Here is an 11,497-nt window from a genome sequence, read left to right as displayed (position 1 = left end):
GGATGATTTCATGTAAGAAAGAATTCCAAAATGTGTAACGAGAACAAACACTTATTATTAATTCAGTTTGGTTAAAAACAATAAACTCTTGACGGCTTGGTAATTCATTGTTAGTATAAAAATAATGCGATTTTTTAGTGGAATATCTTAACAAGATATCCTTTCGACCTCAACTGCCTGCAGTATATTGTAGGAGTGACTACGAGTGAATTTTGAAATAGCAAATAATTTTGGTCTCTCGCCATTATAGTACTGGACTTCAATCAGATCTAGAACTCTAGGATTTGGTCATCTAATAAGACACAAAATCGTAATCCGTTTTGAATGGGCTTATGTTATAGAAATTTAATATTGCGGGTGGTACAGATAAAACCCTGCCAGGCAGAAAAGCTTAGATGGTATGTTGTATGTATATTTAAAAAAAAAACTTGTACAATGAAATTACGGTTTAATGATAGATTCTATTTGTGTACTATATTCGAATACAGGGATAAAAAGGAACACTTGAGTACTACCGAACTCCAGCAGCTTCTTATAACGTTTCACTGTCAAGCAAAGGTTACATTTTCTCATACGTCTCCTTATGACCGCATGTTTCACAAGTCCTCGTATAGGAATCCTCATCATCGTTGTACACTTCGCTGTCGCCCCAAGTATGCTGGTGAGCCTGCGACGTCTTATCGTACAAACTACTCCGAACGTCCATTCTTAGTTCCTTCAGGCGTTTGTTGTACTTCTTTACCTTGGTAACCTCTCGTTTCTCCTCTCTCAGCTCCTTTTCCTTGATTAAATTTTCCTCCGATCCCCAAACTTCCAACGCCCGCTCCTCCACCTGAATATGCAGATACAGCTTCATCTCTCCCCAACGGACGTTGTGTGGGTTCTTCCTACTGACATACTTCAGCATCGGTTCCCGTTTATCCAAATCGCAATCCTTCAGCAAATATTCCTGCTTGGCTTCGGTTCTGGTTATCAACGAGTGCTTCCCATCCGAATCTCGACATGCATCGCAAACCTTATAGTCGAATGTAGCCAGCAGATACGAATCCGCAAACCGATCCCCACAGTCCAAACATTCATCGAACTCAATCGGCACCGGAACGGAATCCTTCTCTACTTCCTTTTCATCTACGGACTGTTCTTGCTGCTCGCTAGGATCCACGCAGGTTCGTTGTTCGATCAAGAAGCCGCCACCACTGTCAATGTACTTCGTGCCGGAGACCTTTATAACGTTGCCAACGGCAATAGCCGTTTCCTGAGGTCGTTTTTTGTCACCGCTAGCAGCTCCATAAGGATGGGCTGTAAGGCGCGCTTGACGGAGATTTAATGCACGCTGCCGATTCTCTTCAATGCGACGACGATCTGCGTCGGATAATTTAGTGGAACTGACACCATCCATTTTTATGCGTATGGGATGCTAATTAAAAAATATATATACAACAAAATTTCATGATCTGGCACACGATGTAAAGTTAGGGCATCTTTAGTAATGTTACAGTTATAGTTATATTTATTTCCCGAGTTTTACTTTTTATAACTGTCAAAGATATAAAACAAGAAATGCATCTTCAGTAGCAGTTATAAGCTGCACATGTTTTATACTGGAAAACGTAAAAATAATCTTCCGAGGCCAATTCAAATGTCAAACTGTTATGATGTCGATGAAATAGTATTTTTTGTAGCTGATGACGTCATCTTCTATTGTTTTGAACGAAATAAAACTCGAGTAAATTCTGTTGCAAATTCGTGCAAAAATACAACTGAGCAGTATTCCAGTTATAAATTTCCCGACGAAACTGTTCGAATTTTTGAAACTATAACGTCTGTTGAAGATGGCATTTTTACAGTTTCAAATACATTTCCTAACTCCCATACAATTTATAACTCTACTAAAGATGCCCTTACAATTTATTATATGCTTTAAAAAATTACAAAATAATCGAATTCAACATAGACCAGTGCATGATGACGTAGGTTGACAGTTCACAGAGCTTTTTCACCGGGACTTAGCCTCTGGCGAAGCTTCCGATAAAATTGTTTCGTCATTTTATTCGCATGTAGATGTCCTTTGCGATTGATTTCATGCTGAATGCAAAGAATATCATTGAAATATTCGGATCGCAGCAATTTTAAACTAAAAATATGAATTTTAATTTTCTCCTCATCGATTTTTCTTCTAACACCTTGTAAACAAGCTCTGTGAACTGTCAAATAAGTGAGGTTAGATCAAGATCTTGCATTGGTCTATTAACAGTTATTTTTAGACAAACACACTTATTAGGGTCTCGCCGACATTTCTCACCAACACGAACGCAGGTTCGTGGTTGCAAACAATCCCATTTGATTTTGCCGTGACAGCTGCTCGTGGTTGCAAACAAACCGAGTAAAAGTGTGAGTGAAACGTGCGTGTACGTACACGATCGCTGAAAGCCTAATGAGCAGCCAACTATAAAATTAATAAACAATAAATTTTGTGTTTACTGAGTGGTGAGTGCTTAAAAAGATCACTCATTTTCTTCTTTATGCTGTTAAAAAAGCATCAGCTAGCATTGAGAATACTTGCAATATGTATCGATAATTCTTAAAAGAAGCGAACCCCAAATCAACCCATCACTTATCCAAATACAGTTGCAACAAGAGTTGCAACGATTATAGACGAATCCAAGTCAAAATAAGAAGAAGACACACGACGGTGTTAACTTTGATCCTTGTCCTTGATCCTTGATCATTTTGTCTAGAATTTATTATAAGCATTTTAAAATGATCTTCCTATGCTATGTGCTGTAGGATCTGTCAAAGTTAACACCGTCGTGTGTCTTCTTCTTATTTTAACTTGGATTCGTCTATTGCGCATAAATCCCAAAATTTTATTCCCACCTTTGGGTTTCCGCGCCGAGCACTCAGCGCAAGACTCGGCGACAAGGGGAAAGATATTGACGATTAAAGGTTGCATGAAGAAGAAGAAGTCGAAGGATGATATTTGAAAAATATTGCACGCGAAAGCATACGGGAAGTTTTTTAAAACTCTTCTCAAAAATTCTAGGAGCAATTTAATTAAAAACGGTTAGCAGTACGGGGTTGGACTTTCCGTCTACTGCATAATGAACGCAATTTTTCGATTTCAAATTTTATTTTATGATATCATACTTGATACACAGTATAAGAAAAGTCCAACCCCGTACTGCTTTCCGTTTTTAATTAAACTCTAGAAATTTTGAGAAGAGTTTTAAAAAAATTTCCGTATGCTTCCCCGTGCAATATTTTTCTAATATCATCCTTCGACTTCTTCCTCTTCATGCAACATTTAATCACAGAGAACAGACGTTCATCTTCATTCGCGGACTTGTGTAAAAGTTTGTACTGGTCATTTTAAAGTATGTCGTTATGCCCCCGTTGCGCGGTGCTAGTGTGCTGATAAATATGGTTAAAATTTGCCGTGTTTTACTTTTTAGCGCTAGTGTTCATTCCGAATTGCTCCTAGGCTCGCTCCTAGGTGGCAGCACTACATTGTTTATGAAGTGTATGCCAACGCCATCACTTAGTGAAATTGAGTTTTTATGTCGGGCAGCCTGCGTTGGCGGCGCTGAGGTGCGATTTAAATCTTTACACAAGTTTTTAACGAAATTTTGTTCGAGCATCCATGTCTGTTCTCTGTGATTTAATCGCCAATAAAGTTGGTAACCCTGATTTTTGACAATTAATGTCGATTGTTTGTGTGAGTGCACCGATGTCAAAGAATAGAGCTTTTATCTGATTTTTCATTGTCAAATGCAAGTTTTGACAGTATTATTCATGTATGAGTGAAAAACATGTATAAAAGGTCTATCGGGGAAACAGTCGCTGAAGACAAATGTCATTGTCTTCAACAACGAAACGAAAAGTTTCAATGCAAAACGCAATATTGTATTTTTCACGAATTCGCTCTACGAAATTCAAGAGTTGTCAATTTAGTCTTTAAAGGATTTTCAACAACCTTTTGGGTTCGAGTCCTATCGAAGGGAAAGTGGTTACCTCCAATACATTTTTCAAATCAAATTTAAGATGTTGTATTGCGATTTGCAAATAAAATTAGCATTGCAGACAACATGCAAGCAACTTGCACAGGAACGAGCTGTCAAAATGCTTGCTGATGTGTCTGTTTTAGGCGTGTTATTCGTCGGATTTATATTAGTTTTAGTTTGATGTGTACATCGGAGCAGTGGTGCTGAAATATTTTACTTACGTTTCAGTGGAATTATTTTAAACATTGCCACTTTATTTATTAGTTCTATCATAATTTTCTTCAAAAAAATAATATCGGTCGCGAGCATTTTAATCACCCGCGCAGCGCTTTCATTTTAGTTTCGTCACTCACTTTCGTATCGGTCACTATTTTCGGCTCTCAATTTGGTTGCTGTATTCCGTACCGGTGACGTTTGACAGTTGACAGTTCATCAAATAGCAGCGCTCTTATCGCGCTACCAAATTTGGTCACCTGTCGCGCTACTGTTATAGCAGTGCGTTTAGTAGCGACCGGTAAAGTGTCAAGTAATGATACTGCGCTGCCAAACGGCTTAAACTCACCACCGGTAATCTTGCTCTAATAAATATCGAGCAAGAGCTCATTATATTTTGCTCAAATAGCATGACAAATCATAACTTCGATTATAACATACTCTTATTGAAAGATAAAATAACCAGCAACACTGTATGCAAGATCTTTTGCAAGTTTGCTGCAACTTCGTGCATTTGGCGAACTCAACGCAAATTGCAATACATATTCACATCTGAGTTTTCAGAACATTGTACATTAATGTTCAAGTCGGGTGGTTTAATATCCGAAACATAGGAAATTACCAAGCAATCAGAAGTTCAGATTTTACTTAAATTTACTCTTAACCGAACTAATTGGTTCACTATGGTTCACATCAAGTTCCAAGCATGCTTAACGGAACTTTAAAGTTCACTTTTACGCTCCCACCATACTAAAAATTACTTAAAATGAGAGCTGATTAAGCCAAAATAGCCCTTCTTATACGAACTTCTGGTTGCTTGAGTAACTTTGATTGAACTGAGTATTTGATTGTTTTTCAATAGTTCCATTCGAAAAAAATACAGGTCTCTTGAGAAAAGTGCCTCAGAAAAATAAAAGGAACCTCAAAATATTCTTTCACGGGAAAGGTCTATTGCAAGCAGTCCTAACTGATTTGGATTAGTTTCAAATGCATATACCAGCAATAGTTAAGGAAACCGCATCTTCAGAAAAATCGAATCAAGAAAAAGCTCATGCAGAATCTAATGGGACATGACTCCAGGGATGTGAATAGACATTTTCATTCATTCATCCATGCATTCACAGAGAAACAAAACTAAGGCAGTAGCAGGCACGCCAAGCAGACGACAGCACATGCTTTTACTACACACAAAAAATATCGTTGGTAAAATTGAGAAAATTAGTTAGTGATTTTCAGTAGAAAGTACAAGATTGTTAAATCTACTAATGCAAAAAATGTCACCTCGGTAAAAATTTCGACAAGTAAAAGTTTTTCAAAATAACAAGTTCCTTTCAAAACGAATAGCTGCATTTTTCATTCGAATTAACTAGTGATAATTTTAAAACAACAAGCTGTGTTCATTCCAAGTAGGCAGATCGATTCCATGCATTTTGACATTCCACTGCAACCTGCAATATTGCCAGAAGATTAAAAAATTCGAACCGGGGTCCGACGGTCGACTATCGGAAAGCTGTTCCGCAAAATTCAAATCACTTCTTGCACGGTAAAAATTTTTGGTTTATTTTTTCGGTGTGAATGTTGATTATTAAAATCAACGAGAATATGCAACTTTAAACGAGTGTTACATGCCGCTATATTTTTAAACAAGTTTTATGGTACTTTTTGTAAGCATTTTGTCATATATTTATGTGTTTTTGAAACATTTTAGATTTCTCGAATCTTCTTGATATCAAGAAATATCAACACTTTTCGTACAGTGCATGCCATTTTGAAGTTTCCGACACTCAGTCTGCCCGGATAAAAATGTACTATTGGTTCAATAGTGTAAACAATTGAATTACCATAAAATGTACGGTATACATTAGGATACATTGTTTCTTGATGGTTGCACAGATTGTATCAACACTGAGGATACAATACATCAGCATATTTCTCTAATGTAACTATACTTGCAATTGTTTTTGAAACGTTTTCGTACATAAGTTTCATACATTGATAACTTTTGAAACGTTTCTTTACATTGCATATAAACTATATAACAATATTTGCCTCAAGGCGCCAAATATGTATTTTTTCCCTTTAAATTGCATTGTTGAACAGTAAAGCTGTCACAACTGAGAAATTAAAAATTGTATTGTTTTACTATACAAATACAATACAATCCATTGTATTTTGAACAGTTTTGTTCGGATATTTCAACAATATATTAACCATACACTCTATTGTGTGACGAAAAAAATGTATGGAAAAATCTCAGATTTTGTATAGTTACGATACTTAACAATGCGTACATTCTATTGCGAAAACTTCATTTACATTTGAGTAAATGGTTCATAACAATGCATTCTAATGTATTTCTATGGTTTCATTTACAATATAATCTATTGCCAATTTAATGTTATTAATAGTAGTGTTACAATAAATTGTATTGTTATTCTACTGTATTTTTTATTCGGGATGCTTATTTTTCTTTGCTCCGCAAAATTCTAGATTGCTTTGAGAATAGGTCGTATGTGCAAAAGAGAGGCTCTCTTTGTTCACGCTCTCTTTCGCTTGTACATAAGCTAATTTTGCATATTTTGCCACATTTTCACTTCAGAACGCTAGACAAAGCTATAATCTTTAGATATCTGCCAAGAAATCTGAAGTAAACTTTATTATAAATCTGTAATATTCGAAAGAGAATGGAGGCAAAGAGAGACTCTCTTTTGCACATACGACCTATTCTCAAAGCACTCTAGAATTAGAATTTTTCTCTTTTCTCGCAATAAAAAAAATCCTTCAGCGTCGATACATCAGCGCCGGCAGCGCCCAATTTTACACCTACGAAGTAACTCAGCCCATCGCCATCGGACCACTCATGTTTTCTCCCGTTTGTGTTCGTTTTCGTTTTTGTCTTCTTCGCCTCGTCTCGTCACGCACAACAGTTCGAGTGCAAAATCCGAACAGTGCGGTTCGTTCTTGGGGCGTGAATCCATTCGTGCCGCGCGGCCCATCGCGTCCGACCGGAAAACGGTTCCGAATGCGCTTCCTCCGCTGTTGCGCCCCTAAATCGGTGTGTCTAGGTTGGTGAACCCTTGTGGATTTGGGATGTTCCGTGCAAATGCTTGCAGAAAGATTGGATTTTGAAGATTTGCGGAACTTTTCTCCTGCTTGCTGGATTATGGTGACTCAGGGACATTTCAGGCCCTCCCAGTTGAGTGTTGTCGTTCTATTGGGAAGTGGAGATCTGTATAGTGGCGCCATCCTAAAGGCTGAGAAATCTCGCAGATAGAAATTTTAATTTAAATATTATGTTTTATTTTTGATCGCTGTATTACTTTGCACCTTATATTGTGTCATGTACCAAACATTAGCCAGTTTAACTAATTTCGATTAAGTTTGACTATTTATTGAGTACTACATAAAATGGTTAGAACAATAGGTATTTAATAGTTATTAATACAATAATTCAATAATTTGGCTATTATTGTCATTGTAATTGTAATATTTTATTGTCATAATGTAAAACTTGATCTTAGTCTTCGTTAAATTACAATTTAAATTTATTGATAAAACTTTACAAAATAGGTACTATTCAAGCCAAGAAAAACAACAGGCAATAAAAGCAAGGACATATTTTTTTTTTAAATTTTGGAGTTTCTAAACAAAAAAGTTTTTTTTTTCACGCTATTGTTTCCAACAGCTCCCCTTTTCTATCGCTTTGTTTGTGTTATTTTTTTACTTCTGATGATGGTATTTTGTTAATGATTTTATTCGGTCCAATCGGGGGTTTTCAATGCATGTTGATGATCATGGATTTTGGTTTCAATGTCAGAATTTGGGAAAAGTGTTTCTATTTTCTGGAGAAATGAAAATTCTAACACAAAGATTACGTAAAATGGTTTTTTTTCGACCGAGAGTTTGAGAGCGAGATAGATTTAAAAAGGAAAAATAAAAACAAAACTACGTTCTGAATCCGATCCTTTGTTATCCTGTTTTGTGTTGTGAGTTGTTGCGTCGTCAGTGTTGCTTCATATGGCAATATCAAATTTATTGAGTAGTGTTTTTGGTGGTTCTTTTTAGCATAAAAATCAAGTAAACACACGAAATCGGTAGTGAAGAAGTTGGGGTCGCTGTCAACAAGCACGGTGAAGTGAAGTTCACTTCGAGATTTTTGTTTTGCTAGTGAAAGTTGTCTGGATTGACAAACAAAGAAGGGCACCGGGAAGGAAAGCTCCACCGTTAGGAGCAGGACACTTCTAGCCTGACCCCGGAAGGAGCACAAGAAGGAACCATGCAACAAATAGCCAACATAATTGGCTCGAATGTGTACTACGATGGGAGCCGGGTATTCACCTGGCTTGCGGATCTGTGCGGACTGTCGGTCGATTTGGTAAGTGTGTGGAGATTATAGGGTTTGTACTTGTGGTTGTTCAGCCTATCAGTAAGATGCTCGGCTACATAGCAAGACCATGCTGAAGGTGACTGGGTTCTATTCCCATGATAAAGTATTCGATTCCCAAACATAGAATATTATTTAAATTAAAATATGGATAATGTTTTACCACGAATATTTATGTGTTTTGACGTAGCAGATTTAAGAGAGAGATTTGATTTTTTTTTAATATCTCTCAAATCCAATTCGTTACAACAGATTTAGAGAAGGATGTAGTTATTCAATTTCTATTACCGTAATCGGTTGTCACAATGGGCCACTGTTTCAACAAATTGGTATGCTTTTAAAATGAAATCATTTTATCTAAGAACAAGAATAATATAAGAGACATTTTCAAACGATTTTGTTATTCTACCTAAAGACTGTTAATGAGAGCGATAGGCGCTGTTGAATTCAGGCGTATTACGGGAAACTGCGGTCAAAATGATTCACACCCGCGCTAAATGACAGAATCAAAATCCTTTCAAACCTTCTATTGAAAACATTCAAGAAAATTTCTGCCAATCCTAAGAGCAACTGTAAATTCAAGATCGAATAGATGACTCGCGCAGATATAAAGCATATGTGAAGAACGGAACATATCAACATCCTGAAGAGGATCCAGCAAAAGAGGATATAAACTACGGAGAAAGATTGGTGTTTCGGTTCCCTTTGTTCTGCTGTCCGAAACATGTTGGATCCTATCCCAGCCAGCAACCAAAATCATGAGTCATTGATTAAATAGGACTTAAACCACGTTTAAAAAGTTGTACCAGACCATTGGTTACTTGTGTACACCTCAAGGCCACTACTCCAGGAAATTCTTGGATTACCCGGTAAGGAACAGATATTGCAGGTGTTTTTAATTTGGTTTATAGTTCAAATAGGAAATAAACCTTTAAGAAAATAACAGCCATTTGTTTACGATTGCAGACCCTAAAGTCTAAACTCCAGCGTATTCTTGGATGACCTGAAACAGAACAATTATTGAAGGCGTATGCAATTTAGTTTAATGGGTCATATAGGACTTGAATTCGCTTTTAAAAAGTGATAACTGCACCCCAAGGTCTATACTATTGAAGACCTAAAATCAATTTGGTTTAATTTAATGGATCAAATAGGACATGAACTAGTTTTTGAAAGATATATCAGCTCTTTGGTTACGCGTGTATATTTAAGACCCCACACGTGTAGACTCCAGGGAATTCTTGGTTGACCTGGAATGGAACACTAGTTGACGGAAAATATTGAAGAAGCAAAACAATTCCTAAGAGTACCTTCTTATAGTTTTACTTTTGGATGTCAATAATGCTGCAAATTCTTTTTAAAGCCACAAGTAGTAGAAAGGAGGACGTAGTATAAAGTGGCATAAAAAGAAGTGCAGTTTACTTTAGGGTTTAGTGTAATAGATTCAATATGGCAATTTTTCTGTTTGCTTTCAATCATTTTCAAAGTACAGTGTTGACCCGATTTTGTCACTCCCCGATTTTGTCTACCCCCGATTTTATCACGTCCCGATTTTGTCACGTTTCCGACCCGATTTTGTCACCCCAAAAATTTTGTCATTCTTCTTATTCTAGTAAATAATACCAAAAATAACATTGATTTTCATGAAATAACTTTCACCGCCTGTAGTTTATTACGAACGACTTCTGAGTACCTGGGAAATATTCTGTAAGCAATTTCGACAAGAAATAACGGGTACCGTTCACGCATTTGGCCTTTCCAAGGCATACAATGATTCATATTTGTGGAATGAATTAAAAAAATGAAAATATTTTTTTTCCAATTTTGTCACATACCCTGTTTTATCACCCCAAAATTCACCAGGGGGGTGATAAAATCGGGATATTACTGTATTTTAAAATTATTATTATTGTTTTATGCTCAAATTCTGTCGCGGCCCTACTTCTTTTTGTGAATTTGCTTGTAAACATTATCTGAAGAAATGACGAGAAGGAGAATTTGAAGGCGTATAATTAAATTGTTCGGCAGGTCGGCGCTCACGAGTTTATTTTACCCTGCACACTTAAAGTCATTCACACAATTTTGTGTTTCGTTCACACAAAACGGGCCTAACCTGGAACAACACATATTATGAGTAACTGCCATGTTACTCATTTTAGTGTAATTGACGGTTAACGATTTCCGATGAGTTCATTTCACAGTGAGAGAGCGGTCGGAAAACGGACCTAACCTCAATTATATTTTTTCATGTAAATTTAAAATTATCGCAACATTTTTATACTATTTCAGAGGAGTTCCCCATTTGTTTCGATATGACCAAACTAAAGTGCGATGTTTATAGTCGCACATTTTAGTTGTATCGTATCGAAACATAACGAAAATCCAAAGAAAAGTCATTTTCCTTGAGATGCATGCCGGACGCAACCGCCATCATGGCGATCAAAATGGACTTGACATGTTCAAAGCAAAGTTTCTTACACATTAAAAGAATAAAAGACATTACACAGCGACTGTGCATGTCTTACACATAATTTTCACACAAATTGCTATTCTCTCGTGTCATCGTCGTCATGTGTGAAAATTATTCATGCGATGTGTAATTTACTTTAAGCGTGTGTAAAAATTGCTCTCCGCTATTTGAATCAATCCTGGGCGTTTATTATTTTATGGTTTATTACTGTGAATTTTAACGATTGCTAGTTCTTGACAGCCATCGCAATAAGAAATGTTGAGCAAAACGAGACTTGTTCTCCTTGAAAATCCGCTGTGCCTTGTAGCTAAAAAACATGTTGCACTTCCTACCGCCGCCCGGTGCGGTGGTGATCGTCGTCCTTCTCATTGTAGCCGCCGTACGATCGCTATCGCGGCAGCTGTGTTTTGAGACCGAACAAAAAAAAAA

The 11,497-nt window shown here is 36.8% G+C and overlaps 2 protein-coding genes across 4 annotated transcripts in view; one reads left to right on the top strand and one right to left on the bottom strand.

Annotated features, from left to right (window-relative positions):
- Positions 1-441: 441 nt before the first annotated feature.
- LOC134208752 (DNA repair protein complementing XP-A cells homolog) lies at positions 442-1,736 on the bottom strand. The gene has a single exon (XM_062684651.1). It carries the CDS (start codon positions 1,397-1,399, stop codon positions 560-562), a length of 840 nt encoding a protein of 279 aa, XP_062540635.1. The 5' UTR covers positions 1,400-1,736; the 3' UTR covers positions 442-559.
- A 5,386-nt stretch (positions 1,737-7,122) lies between these two features.
- Positions 7,123-11,497, top strand: part of LOC134208746 (lysophospholipid acyltransferase 6) — a 111,399-nt gene continuing 107,024 nt past the window's right edge. Inside the window, exons 1-2 of one of the 3 annotated variants that reach the window (XM_062684638.1) lie at positions 7,123-7,279; positions 8,280-8,589. In XM_062684638.1, coding sequence (XP_062540622.1) covers positions 8,491-8,589 — 99 coding nt within the window. In that variant the 5' untranslated portion in view covers positions 7,123-7,279; positions 8,280-8,490. Of the gene's footprint in view, positions 7,280-8,257; positions 8,590-11,497 lie in introns of all 3 variants that reach the window. The other 2 variants (XM_062684640.1, XM_062684639.1) reach the window with 2 other exon arrangements.

The sequence above is a fragment of the Armigeres subalbatus genome, chromosome 2 (assembly GCF_024139115.2).
Source record: "Armigeres subalbatus isolate Guangzhou_Male chromosome 2, GZ_Asu_2, whole genome shotgun sequence".
Taxonomy (NCBI): Eukaryota; Metazoa; Arthropoda; class Insecta; order Diptera; family Culicidae; genus Armigeres; species Armigeres subalbatus.
Note: the sequence above shows the minus strand (reverse complement) of the source record. Positions and strands in the feature narration are given on the sequence as shown.